Consider the following 14,218-nt stretch of genomic DNA (forward strand, 5'->3'; position numbering starts at 1 on the left):
TTTAACGTCGCACTTCAACATGATCATAGAAACTTGTTTAATAGCTATTTACATTTAAATTAATTCATTGGGGTGGGGGGCTGTAGGTGCAGAACATCACATACTCGGTGAGGCTTGATTGATGGGCCGGTTAGTTTTACTTCATTGCTTTTCTTTCTTTCTTTCTTTCTTTTTTAATCCTTTGTTACAAAGGGGTGGTTCTCTGGACAGAAGAAGGAAGGAATATGTTTGGAGAGGAATGTGATATGAAAATAAAAGATATAAATAAAATGTTTTATTCAATTTCAAAATGAAGAATCACAAGAATTTTTTGGTCACTTCCTCTCAGTTCACCTCAGAATTCCTTCTTTGTCTATTCATCCTCATTCGCTTTTCGTCTTATATGGTCATAGTAGTAAGTATTCCATTCTGCTTTCTCTACTATGCGTTTTTTTCTTAAAGGTCTTTCCAGAGATTTCTTTGTATTCTTCCAACTTGTTGGTCTTACGGCATTATTGAATTCCATTACAAATGCACCATCATTTATTGAACTTTTCTGTTGTCGGACATTTAGATTGTTTCCAGGTTTTTGTGATTACATAACATTTAAAAGTCCTTCCACTGCATTGCCCTGTTCCCTGGTACCAATCTCCAAGCACCCACCAAGGCCTTGGCCACAACAAACCACTCTCAAGTGCACCCCACCCCCAGCTCTCTCCCTTCTACCAGACAAACACTATATATCTCCTCCAGGAAACCTTCCCTCATTCTCTACCCCACTTCAGGAAACTAACCTGCCCCCCCAAAAAAATAATCACCTATTGCTCACATCTGTGTAAATGCTGCTCAAAGCTGACCCAGAGATATGTGTCCTAGCTGACTGCATCCCAGTATTCAGCTCAGTTTGATTCAACCAACTTTATCAAACACTGAGGATGGTCCCACCTTCAAGGTGATTACAATCAAATGAAGAGATCAGAACCACGGCTAGCTTCTACCAGAACATCTTCACCTAGTGTCCCACTGATAACTAATATCCAAGGGAGATGGAGATAAGTTTGAAAGAGAGATCCAGGCATCTTGCTAAGTAGAAATGTGAAAAGGGAGAGATAGAGAGATCAGTTTTACCTGATGAGGGAATAAGGCATCAGGGAAGGAAGCCTTCATGGAAGAGGTGACACCTGAGTCGGACCTTGAAAGAAGTTTATTTCAACAGATGTGTGGGGGTGGGAGTGTGGACGGTTTTAAGTGAAGACACAGAGATGGGGAGAAGATAGAAGTCTAGGAATGGAGAGTGGAGCATGGGTTATGGGTTATATCTCCTTCTGAACCCTCCCCTCCTAGGCAAAAAAAAAAAGTGGGACTGGAATCTTAGAGGTTCTGTGGACTTCTCCAAGCTCATTCAAGGCAGGGCAAGGCAGGGCAAGGCAGGGCAGTTGCAGGGGTGGGGATCTAGCCACCAGAATAACCCAGGCAGGAAAACAATGAACTTCCCCCATCACTGGAGGTCTTCAGTCAGAAGCAGGGAGACGGGGATGTTGTGAGGAGTTTCTATGCGTTAGCCCAGATACCCTCTGAGATCCCTTCCAGCTCGGAGATCAGCATCTTCAGGCAGACCCTGGTCCTACCCCCTTCTCAGAGTTTTTTGTTTGTTGTTTTTTTTTACTCTTCCCAAGGGGCCTATACCTACAGGGCTGCTGGGGTAAGGGTGGAGTAGGGCAGGCCCTTCTGTCTTTCGAAATGCCCCCAGCCCCTGTCTGACCTCTGGGGATTCCTGATACCCGCAGATTCTCCTAGCCTTAGCATGTATGTACCAGGTTGCAAGAATACAACTAAAACAAAGGTAGAGCTTTTTTTTTCTTCTTTCTTTTTCTTTTTGCTTTTTGGTGAGGCAATCAGGATTAAATGATTTGCCCAGGGTCACACTAATAAGTGTCAAGTGTCTGAGGCTGGATGAATTCAGGTCCTTCTGACTCCAGAGTCCACAGCTCTATCTGCTGAGCAACCTTGCTGCCCTAAAGGTAGAGCTTTTCAAAAGGTACTGTATTAGCAACATAGAGAAAACAGAAAGACTTTCAAAGTACAAAAATGGTGACGGCCTTCTCTCTGTTCCTCACAAGCAACAATCCCATCTCTCATCTTCGGCCCGTGCACTTGGCAGTCTCCCATGCCTAGAATGCATCTGTGTATTAGTTCCATCCGGGCTCAGCTTAAGGTCAGTCTCCTCCCCAAAGCATTTTCTGTTCCTCCCAACAGAGAGTGGACACTCTCAGATTTTCCTACAGCGTTTTGACCTTTTTCTTTGCCCCTAGCATATTCCATCTTGGATTACATTTATCTGTGTACTAGAGGAAGCTAGGTGGCATGGTAGATAGAGTGCCTGGCCTAGAGTCAGGAAGACCTGAATTCAAATCTGGCCTCAGATACTTGCTATGTGACCCGGGGCAAGTCACGTAACCCTGTTTGCCTCAGTTCATCTATAAAATCAGCTGGAGAAGGAAATGGCAAACCACTCCAGTATCTATGCTAAGAAAATCCCAAATGGGGTCATGGAGGGTCAGATACAACTGAACAACAACAAAACACATACCACTCCTCAGCAGACTACAAATTTCCTGAAGGCAAGAATTCTGGCAGTATGTTGTAATGTAAAAGCATTCTAGATCCTGAGTCAGAAACCTGAGTTCGAATTCTGGCTCTGACCATTTGCCTGCTGTGATACCTTGGGTGAAATCACTTCACTACTCTCAGGCTCACATTCTTCATCTGGAAAGTGTGGTTGGTTATGGACAAGGTGACCTCTAAAGTCCCTACCAGCTCTAAATTTACAAGCCCATGAATTTTTATCTTTATGTCCCCATTGCCTAACATAGAGGCCTGCCTTCTATAAATAAATGTCACAGGCACTAAATAAATCCCTGTCGAATTAAATTATCCTATAATCTAGGAAATGGCAAACCACTCCAGTATCTTTGCCAAGAAAACTCCATGGACAAAAGTCTAAGACTAAAAGACTGAACAGTTTATAATCTGAAGAGAGAGGCACAGTTTTTCAGGCTAACCAGAAAGGGCCTATCTAAGGGACCTCTAGGCCTGTATACCCCTTTTAACAGTCGATGGGGGCTCTAGGGTCTGATGTGCCCTAACCAGAACTTCACCCCTCTTCCCTCCTTCTCATTCATTCACTTAACTAACTACTCAGTTTATAAGGTACTTATGGTACAAAGACAAAAATTAAAAAGTCATTGTCTTCAAGGGGTTTCTGTTTCATCAGGAGTATACAACATATACAAAGTACTTTGATGAGAGAGGGAGCATTAGTGAGGGGAGGCCTACCTGATTTGAGCTCTGAAGGAAGTTTAGAATCCTAAAAAGTGAAGGAGTGTGCTCTAGACATGGGCCACAGCCTGTGCAAAGCTAAGAGAGGGAGAATGATTTCCAGGAAGTTAGTAGGCTGTTTTGACTGCAACTTGAAGAAACAGCAAAATGGAGTAATGAGTCAGGAAAGGTAGACTGGAGCCAGATTGTGGAAGGCCCATCGGAGGAATATTAATTTGATCCCTGAAGCAAAAGGCTTGGGAGCAGTGGGGTTGTGGCAGGGTCAAACTTGTGCCTTAGGAAGGGATTTTAACAGCTGTGGAGAAACTAGAGGATAAGACCAGGCCACAGGTTCCCCACCCCTTGATGGACCAATTAAAGTGACCTGGCAAGAATGATCAGGCAAATCCTGAACTAGGACCCAGTGAGTGAAAAGGAGACAGATTCAAGGTACGCTGTAAAGGTAGAATCGTTCAGATTTGGCAACTGGTCCAGGAGAGGGAAGGAAGAAGAGTCAAGGATAACTCTGGTGGTATCCTAGATAAAATAGGGAAGCCTGGGGAAGCGGCAGTTTAGGAGGAAAGGTAATAAGTGCCATCTTGGACAGACATGTCCAGCAGGCTGTGGATAACTGGACCTCAGGAGTAATATTAGAACTGAGAAGAGAGAATAGGACTTAATCAAGAGTTTTTTGGAATATAAATATCCCTCTCCTAGTTTCAACTATATAAGAACCCAGGAATTGGAAGGGCCCTTAGATCATCTAATATAATTCAGTTTCCTAAGGAAACTGAAGCCCAGAGAAGGGAAGTAATTTATCCCAGAACACACAGCAACTTAGAAGCAAAGCTGGTATTTTTAGGTTCCAAGACTGCCGCTATTGGCTATTCCCATCCCATTCATTCATTCATTCATTCATTCATTCATTCATTCATTCATTCATTCAAACACATCCTTCGTAAAGTATAAATTAGTTCTGTTCCTTCACTGTCTCTAGCCTTGAAAACAGGTTTTCTAGGAACTTTGAAAGACTCAAGAATCTGCTCAACCACATGACTCTAGAGGCCTCATGATGCTGCTCACGTCTTAACAGAGAGGTTCAGGACTCAGCACAGAAGGATGTATGTGTATATGTATATACTACATATAGTAGACTTGGCTAATAGGAGAAATTGTTTTGCTTGACTATGCAAGACTGTCACAAAGGTTTTGTTTTTCTTTCTTCTTCAATGGGGAAGGGGGAAGAAGAGCGAGAGAACAGATTTTTATTAATTGAAAAAAAAATTAATAAAAAAACCCAGGTTATATATGAGTTTAGATAAGCAGTTTCCATCCCATCCCATCCCTGTCACCCCCTGTAAAGAAACAGCCCCAGGCAGATTTCAGAAAAACCTGGAAAGACTTACATGAACTAATGCTGAAGGAAGTAAGCAGAACGAGGAGAACACTGTACTCAGTAACAGCAACATTGTGCAATGACTAACTGATAGACTTAGCTTTTCTCAGCAATGCAAGGATCTAAGACAACTCCAAAAGACTCAGGATGGAAAATGCTGTCCACATGCAAAGAAAGAACTATGGAGTCTGAATACAGATCAAAGCATACTATTTGCTCTCTCTTTCTCTCTTTTTAAAAAATTTCTTCTTTCTCACGGTTCCTCCCATTGGTTCTAATGCTTCTTTACAACTCGACTAATGTGAAAATATGTTTAATATGAATGTATATGTAGATCCTATATCAGACTGCATGCCATCTTGGGGAGGAGGAAGGGGAGGGAGAGGGAGAAAATTTAGAACTCAAAATCTTAAGGAAGTGAATGTTGAAAACTAGAAATGAATTAATTAAAAAAGAAAAAAAGAAAGAAATAGCCCCAGGAAAGAAGGAGCTCAAATCCCAGCCCCATTTGAAGCCTTCTTTACTTTCCTCAAATGGACCCCAAATGGCTGACAAAAGTAACCTCTCTGTCTCCAGTAAACTGATGGGAAGGAGTAGGGGGTATCTGTACAGAGACCAGGAGAATGGGTATGTGTGTAAAAGGGGTTAACCTCCCCTCTCTAGAGCCAGTCACTTGAAGTCTGCAGGCAGACTGGAACAGCTGGGAATGTGGGGTGAGGGTGAATGGAAGGGGGTCACTGGACTGAAGGAAAGCAGTGCCAGGTAATTCAATTCAATTCAACCAACTGTAAAGACTTCAGGCAGTCTGCCCACCTGCTCTCTGCCAGGCTCGTGCCCAGGCTGTTGTCTGCCAGGCTCCATCTGGGCAGCTGACCCAGACTGGTGCTAGGGACTGGGCTGCTCTAAGGCCCAACATGCATGAAGCAGCGCCCTCTGCTGGCCCTACAACACAACAGTTTTCAAGGCATGGCCGGGAGTGACCTCAGTCAGTCAGTCAACAAGCATTTATTAAGTTTTCACTATAAACCAGGCACAGAAAACAGTGAAACATAAACCCTGGGCTGAATGTCCAGCCTGTCTTCCTTTAAGAAGCAACTTCCTCTTCCTACTATAACCCTGTCTTATGGGAACACCTATTCCTCCCTCTGTGCTCAAAGTTGGGGTGGATAGGCGAATTGAGGGGTACAATCTACACTTACTACAGGGAGGCCTACAAGGGGGTCATATGTCTTAGTCCAAAATTAAATGTCAGAATAATGAATGAAATCCAGGTCTCCTGACTGCACTTCTGTCCTTCCTACTATCCTAGGCTCCCAGCCCCCCTTCCCACCCTCCTCCTCAAAACAGCCCTTCCATAACTTCAGCTCTTTGCACTAACAGCATCATCAGGACCCACTGCCTAGTGAGGTTTGGGAGCATCTGTAAAATGAGATCAGACTGGGTGATATCTCCAGCTCTTCTAGCTCTGAATCCTATCAGACCTCAACTAGCCACCTGCTCCTCCTCAGCAGGCCCCACCTGGAGCAACACAAGCGAGATTCTCCCCTGCATTCAGACCCCTGAGGCCTTTCAGTACAGCTTCTGCCCGTGCCCCAGGGAGATGTTGGGGGGGGGTGACCAGAACAAGAAGCCAAGGAGTGGCATTAATGGAGGGGACCCTCTGGGGCAACACCGGGGCAGTAGCCTAAGGTGGGGGCTAAAGGGCCTTTATTAAGAAACTTCTGTACACTGTACATGATTTGAGGGGGAAGGGATGCTGCGCAGAGCTGGGAGGCTGAGTCCCAGCCCAGGTACAGGGTGCTTTCTCAGGCTTGTCCGTCCGCTGGTCCCAGTCCCTGGTTCCTCTGAGCTGGGCCCTTCTTCCGCTCCCGGCTCAGCAGGGTCACGAGCTTGGCCTTGAAGCCCGAGTGGCCCACGAGGCGCCCGGGCCCGTTGTCCTCAGTCTCCTCCGTGCCTTCGCCTTCCTCATTCAGGTCCAACTCGAGCAGCCTGCGGTACTGGGCCTCCAGGGTGCTATCCATGGTGGCCTGGGAGCCGGGCCAGCTCAGACACTCACTGTTGTCGTAGATGTGGTAGTCCTTGTGGCCACCTTGGGACGCCTGCAGCAGGCCCTCCCCCCTCAGCTCGGTGCTGCAGCCATCCTCCAGGGGGCACAGGTTCTCATACAGGTGCTCGGCCACTGGGATGGGCGCCAGAGCTGGAGCTGAGGCTGGATCGGGAGCCGTGGTGCGCAGAGGGCCACTGGACCACTTAGAGACGGAGGCGTAGAGAGCAGAGCCCGAAGGGCAGGCCGAGGGAGGCCCATCTGGCAGCAAAGTCCCCAGGCAGGGGGGCAGGCTCTGGGGACCTGCCTCGGAGACTGCCTGGGCCTTTCCATTAGATGGTTGGCCTCCCCAGGCCTCTAGCCCAAGAGGGGCCTCCTGCAACTCTCCCATGGGCTCCAAGGAGGGCAGGGAGGAGGCCCGGGACAAGGGGCAGGGCCGGGAAGCAGCAGGTCCAGGAAGCTCTCTCTGGCGAGCAATAGCTGCCCCCACAGCCCTACAGATCTCCGAGGCCCGAGGGCAGCTGAAGGCAAAGAGGCCCTCACCAGAGTCACAGCGCCGGCCAGCCTCGAAAGAGAAGACTCCCTGTGGGAAGGGAGGCAGGTCAGGGAAAGGCAAGAAGCCCACCACAATGTAACCTGGGGGGAGGGGAAGGGAGGGGAAGGGAGGAAGAGCACCTGGATTACAGTCAAAGGACCTGGGTTCAAATCCTGCTTCTGATGTGACCACCTCTCCTTGTGACCCCATTTAGATGGAGTTGGACTAGAAAGCCCCTAAAGTGCCAGCTTTAAATTCACAGAGGTTGGAACATCAGATTGGGAGGTCCGGAATCATAGGATTTAGAACCAGAACGGACTTTAGCAATTAGTCTGATCTCTTCATTTTACAGATGAAAAAACTGAGGTCAAGGGAAAATTCATGACTTGCCCAAAGCCATCCAGATAGTCTGGAGTACAAGCTGGATTCCCAACTACTTCCTCTGACTCCGAATCCCAGGGGTTCACTTATCACCAGGCCTCAGAGCAACCCAGCTAGATTAGACCGGCGGTTAGTGGGTGGGAGGGAGAAAGCTATGAATCCATATACACTCTAACTAAAGAGTGGCAAGGTGTACTTTCTCCAAAAAATTGAATTGTAATAGTACAACTGTTATTCTGTGAGGTAGCAAATTCTGCTAAATTTTTAGATGTTAAAAAGGGATCTTCATTTTCAAAGAGGTTGGATACCACTAAACAGTCTTGTAATCCAGCAATAAATCCTATGCTAACATGGGACTAGGGGCTGACGATCATGCCCACTCCAACTCTAGAGAATTCATAGGGGAGTGGGAATAATATCCAGGGGTCCCAGGTTATTGGAGAGGGGAGTGCAGAAGGAGTAGGGGCTCAGCACCTTGTCATGCCCAAACTTGCGCAGGAAGTGATAGGGCCAGACGTAGAGGGGCTGTGGGGTGGTGGGTTCACTCAGGTAGATGGCGTCCTGGCCAGTCACCAGGAGGTAAGGTCCCTTCAGCTGACAGCGAGTGGCTGCCTCGGTCTTCTGGACCAGTACTGAGAACTCACCCACTGCAGAGATGAGGAAATTAGAAACCAGTGAGAAAGTTTCCAGGCCCCTCGGCTGAGCCCCTCCCACGCAGTGCTTAGCCAGGCACGCCTGAGGTGTCACCAGTGGGGATGGGGGTAGAGAGAACCCGGGCTCAGTATGCTTACTTTCCTGCCAGGATGAATAGATGGAATTTTCCTCCATGGGGACCAGGCCAAGCTCAGCAGGTCCAAATTCCCCAGTCCCTGAGGACATGCCATTCATGCTCTGCAGTTGGGAAGGGCGAGACATGGAGAAGAGGTCAGAGACAGCTCCTAGGGAGACTAGCTTTTGATGGCTACCTTGACCCTCCACACCTCCTCCAGGTAGAGCACCAGGACTACCAGCTTGCTCACACACACACACACACACACACACACACACACACTCCCCTAACTCAGTCTCACCCCATCACACACACACACACACACACACACATACTCCCCTAGTTCATTCTCACCCCCCCACACACACATGCACACGCACACACTCCCCTAGCTCAGTCTCACCCCATCACACACACACATATACTCCCCTAGTTCATTCTCACCACACACACCCACACACACTCCCCTAGCTCAGTCTCACCGGAAATGCCAGATGACAGATGTGAGCCATCCATGTCTGCCGATGTTGGGCGGCTAGCACGTGGCTGCGTTCTGTGGTGGTGAGCAGGAAGGCAGTGGTGTCCCGAGGACAGCTCTCACCATCAGCTGGCAGCACAGACACACAGTCAGCCAGCCGGATCACTCGCCGATCACCTCGACGCCCGGTGGGTTTGTCCCCCGCTGGTCCGCCCCCACCATCTCTTACGTCCCAGCTTTCCAGTCGGGCCACTCCTGAAGGGCCATCAGCATATAGGAAGGCCCACACCTTCCTCCAGGATTTCTGCAGGAGGCAGGCACGGGGGAAATCTTGGAGCTGCTGTCTCATGGCCCTACCTGCCCACCGAAGGGCTTCTGGGCTCCCCCATGGGCCAGCTAGCACTCCTGAACAAAAGGTAGCAGCTGTGGATCTCTCATGCCCAACCAGGGGCGGAAAACCTGCAACCTCGGGGCCACATGTGGCCTTCTAGGTCCTTGGGTGCAGCCTTTTGACTGAGTCTAAGCTTAACAGAACAAATTCTTTTATTAAGGGGATTTGTTCTGTGAAGTTTGGATTCAGTCAAAGGACTGCACTTGAGGACCTAGAGGGCCACGTGTGGCCTGGAGGCTTTGGGTTCCCAGCCCCTGCCAAGACCCTGAGCCTGGGGCTGCTCACTGACAAAGGATGTCAGGCACTTCAGTTACAGGGAGCCTGGCACATAGCTTAGGCTCCTAGCTGAGGCCTTGCTACCCAGCCTATGTCTGGTCACTTAGGGGCAAGTACATTTCTCCTGGTCCAGTCACCAGAAATATAATATTCTCTCTTCCTCCCCCATTCCCTAGCTCAGCTTAGATGTTTCCAGGCCAGTTATACCCAAGATTGCCCAAAATTGTGCCCTAATCCATCCCACTCACCACCTGCTTTGGTTATACAAGCCTCTTCCCATTTAAGCCCAGGAGAGAGTCAACCCAAACTCAGATCAACATTGAAAAGATGTAGGAAAGTGCAAGGACCCAGGCCCAGCCCCTGGCCAGGCTCCCTGGCCACACACACATATATACAATCCTGGGATATATCTGCTCCATGTTCTCAGCATCTATGCAGGGAGGGAAATCCTAGGCTGTGTCACCAGAAGAACAGGGGAAGGAAACATGCAAATAGTCACAGGGAAGGAAGTGGCCTGGGGATCTTGTAGCGGTTGAAGTAGATAGAACTTCTGGCACCACTCAGCCTAACCTTGAAATGTGTGTGTTGGGGAGTGGAGGAAGGGATGATGGTGTGAGAGACAGAGGGAGAGAAGCAGAGATCAGAGGATCAGAGGCCACTGGGCCAAACCCCCTGAACTTACAGGGGAGGAAACCAGGCCCAAAGACATTCAGAGATTTACCCATGGTCACTCAGGTAGTAAGTGGGGGAGCTGGCATGTGAGCCTGAGTCCTTTGACTTCATCGCACAGTCAGAAGAGTAAGATAAAAGATGATGGAAGGACAGAGGAACTGGGGACAGAGGGAGAAAGACAGTTGCAGGAGTATTGGGAAAAGCACTGGACTGACAGTCAAGAGACCTGGGTTTTGGTGTGACCTTGGGCAAGTCACCTCCCCTCTGGGGCTTTGGTTTTCTCTTCTGTAAAATAAGGGACATGAATCCCCACCCAGCCTGCTTCATGGGACTGTTGTGAGGCACAAAGGAAATAACAGATGAATGAACAAGCACTTTGTAAACAATAAAATGGAAATAAATGTAAAGAATCATTACATCATAAATTAAATTATAAATGTAAAATGAACTCCCAAGTCCTTTCTCCCTTTGGCCTAATTCAGACGCCAGGCCCTGATAGGATTAGAATCCCTGATACAGGTTCTGTAGCATTCGGGTTCCCCAGACTCAAGGCCCATGTCGGGCCACGGGGCAGCAACCCTCCCCAACCCCTCAACCTCCCTAACACACACACACACACACACACACACACACACACACACACACACACACACACACACACACACACACACACACACACACACACACACACAGAGCGCGCGCGCGCGCGCGCGCGCGCGCGCTCAGCGGACTCTATCCCCAGCCAGAGCTGGGCGCAGGGCTATGCTCTGCCTTTCCTCTTTCCCAGCACCAGCCCATCAGTCCTACCCTCCCCAGTGCTCTGGATCCACAAGAGCGGACAGCAGATTCTTGGTCCCATTAGGGAGGGGGATGCTCTCCAATCCCAATCAGTCCCCACCTTGCCAAATTTCACATGTTGCTGGTAGAGCAGCCCGTCCTTCAGAGGTGTCTCTTGGGTGTCCATAGCTGAGGGGCCAGGGCCCAGTGCTCAGGCAGCAGCCCTGAAGCAAATGGGGACGGGCAACTTCCCCTTCTTGCTACTTCCCCTCCCCCCCAGCCCCAGGAGGGAAGGAGGCTAGGGTGGCCTGGGGGAGGGGTCAGGGCCCACCTCTACTCCCTGGCAGCTCTGGGAGAATCTGGGGTGGCTTGCGGTAGGCCAGGAAGGCTGTTCTTCACCCCTGCCCCTAGTTGTTCTTCTGCCCTTCGTGGAGGGCTTTGGAGGTGGGCAAGGGCCCTGCCCTCCCAGCTCCAGGTCACAGGCTGGACCCTTATCAGCTGTCTTTGAGACATGGGTTCTGCTGAGTCATAGGCTTCATCTTCGTCCCTTCCTGCTTCTCCCCATCCTCCCTCCCACGAGTTAGAAAAGAAGAGGCGGCAGAAGCAACTACTCTATGTCTAAGATCAAAGAGCTAAAGAGGATTTGTCTAACAATAACCACCATTTCTATAAGGCTTTAAAATTTGCAAATCACTTTATATACATTACCTCATTTGAGTTTCTCAATAACCATATATCATTAATACAGGCATTACCCCCACTTTACAGATGAGGAGACTGAGGCAAAGGGCAGTTAAGTGACTTGCTCCAGGTCACATGACTAGTAAAGACAGGATCTCAATCCAGGTGTTCACTGACTCCTAAGTTTAACACTCTATCCATTACTCAACATTGCCCTCTCCTCTGCCTACAATTTAAATATTTTTTCCATATTTATTTTAAAGATATCTTAAAAGGAAGTCATGTTTCTGTCAGTCATCTTCAGATATGTCCCCCTCTCTGACCAGTCCTCTCCCACAACAAAGAAAAAGTAAAAACAAAACAAAACAAAAAACCCACAAACCTAGAGTTGATTCTGAACCTAGCATCCCTGGCCCCACACTACCAAAAAAAAAAAAAGGTTGTGCCTCAGTGCTCCAGCAAACTCCTTCATGTCAGAGAGGATTAAGATGAGGGTCAGAGAAAAGGGACTTACTTGCTCAAGATGACATTAGTAGCAAAGCTGGACTTTGGACTTCAAACCCAAGGCTCTTTCCACTAGGGTACTCTGTCCATTTGTGCTCTTGGTCACACCGTTCTGCCAATGCCCTCCCTATTTATATTTATATCTTAGCCATCCTTTGATCTCCAGATCAATTTTCACCTCCTCCAGCAAGCCTTCCTTGAGCATTCCAGCCTCATCAGCTCCCCCTTTTCTGAATTCCTCTTCCATCAAAGCCCCCTGGGAAGTTACAGATCCCTAGTTTTGAGTCTTGATTCTGTTACTCATCCTGTGGCCTTGTGCAAATGCTTTGCCCTCCCGTACCTCAGTTTTCCTTCTCTGTAAAATGAGAATACATTACTTGCCTCTTGAGGCTATTTGACATTAGGGAAATGGAAAGTAGCATTGAAATTAAACACTGAGTTCCATAAGGGATCATCTCTGTCTGGTACATATCCTCTCTTGGCCTTGCAAGGTGTGTGGAGCCCATTTGTTCAAAGAATGACCATTCTTATGTAGGTGTGTCTGTCCCTGAAATCTGAGCAAATGGAAGGCAGCTGAGTTCAGGAGAGAGAACACTGGATCTGCGGCCAGAGAACCTGTGTCTAACTTCTGTCTCAGCTCTTATGTGTCTTTGGACAAGTCACTTCCACTCTCTGCGCCCCAGTTTTTCTCATCAATGAGAGGGGTGAATGAGATGGTTTTTAGGGACCCTATCAGCTTCAAATTCCCAAATTCTGGTCTGGTAGCCTACTCGGTATTTAGTAAAGACTCCAGACACAAGTGCTATTTCTCCTTCCTGACTACCTTTTAAAAAATTTTTAAAATATTTTTTCTTGATATTCCAGATCTTTTATTCTTCCAGATTAATTTTTTATCTGGCAAAAGTACCCGTATGTAAAATAAACCCACATAAATCATTGTGTTTCTGTATACTACCAACAAAACCCAGCAGGAGGAGATAGAAAGAGAAATTTCACTTAAAATAATTACATAATGTATAAAACATCTGGGACCCTACCTACCATGACATACACAGGAACTGTATGAATGCAACTACAAAACACTCTTTAAGGAAAGAAAGACAAACCTAAATAATTAGGAAAAAAAATCAATTGCTCATAGGTGGGCTGAGCCAAAAAAAAAATAACAATATTACTTAATTATTCATGCCATACCAATTATACTACCAAATGATTACTTTATAGAGCTAGAAAAAAATAAAAATTCATGTGAAGCAATAAAGGTGAAGAATCTCAAGGGAAACTGTGAAAAAAAACGGGGGGGGGGAGGCCCAGCAGCACAGATCTCAAACTATAATTATCAACATTATTTGACACCAGCTAAAAAATAAAAGTTGATTAGTGGAACAGTTTAGGTTAGGGGTGGGGAACATGTGGCCTTCTAGGTCCTTGGGTTCAGCTTTCTGACCGAGTCCAAGTTTTATAGAACAAAGCCTTTTATTAAGGAGATTTGTTCTGTGAAGTTTGGATTCAGTAAAACGGCCTCACTTGAGGACCTAAAGGGCCACACGTAGCCTCACGGCTGCAGGTTCCCTACCCCTGCTTTAGGGGCACAACATAACAAAAGCAAACAAACACAACAATGTAGTGTACGATAAATTCAAAGACCCCAACCCCCAGGTCACGGACAAAAACTGCTGGAAAAACTGGAAAGCAGCCTGGCAGAAATTAAGGTTGGGCCAACACCTCACTCTGCATACCAATATCAGCTCCAAGTAGGTACAAGACATAGATATAAAAGGTCACATTAGAGAAATTAGAAAAGCAAGGAAGAATTACCTTTTGGAAAGGAGGAGAGTTCATGACCAAACAAAAGATATAAAGGATCACAGAAGATAAGACAGATACTTTTGATTATTACAAATAAAAAGGTTTTTTTCATAAACAAAATCAATGCAGCTAAGATTAGAAGAGAAACAGTTAAATGGGAAAACATCCCTGCATAGGTTTCTCTGATACAGGTCTCATTTCTAAGATA

General features: G+C 47.3%; 1 protein-coding gene across 1 annotated transcript; it reads right to left on the bottom strand.

Annotated features, from left to right (window-relative positions):
• Window positions 1-6,382: 6,382 nt before the first annotated feature.
• Window positions 6,383-11,318, bottom strand: DOK3 (docking protein 3). Its single transcript, XM_020998859.2, has 5 exons — window positions 11,138-11,318; window positions 8,905-9,204; window positions 8,445-8,544; window positions 8,128-8,300; window positions 6,383-7,320 (listed from the first exon to the last, which is right to left on the bottom strand). The coding sequence occupies exons 1-5, from the start codon at window positions 11,201-11,203 to the stop codon at window positions 6,499-6,501; spliced, it is 1,461 nt and encodes a 486-aa protein (XP_020854518.1). The 5' UTR covers window positions 11,204-11,318; the 3' UTR covers window positions 6,383-6,498.
• Window positions 11,319-14,218: the final 2,900 nt, after the last annotated feature.

The sequence above is a fragment of the Phascolarctos cinereus genome, unplaced genomic scaffold (genome assembly GCF_003287225.1).
Source record: "Phascolarctos cinereus isolate Bilbo 61053 unplaced genomic scaffold, phaCin_HiC Scaffold_2;HRSCAF=192, whole genome shotgun sequence".
In the NCBI taxonomy this organism is placed as follows: domain Eukaryota; kingdom Metazoa; phylum Chordata; class Mammalia; order Diprotodontia; family Phascolarctidae; genus Phascolarctos; species Phascolarctos cinereus.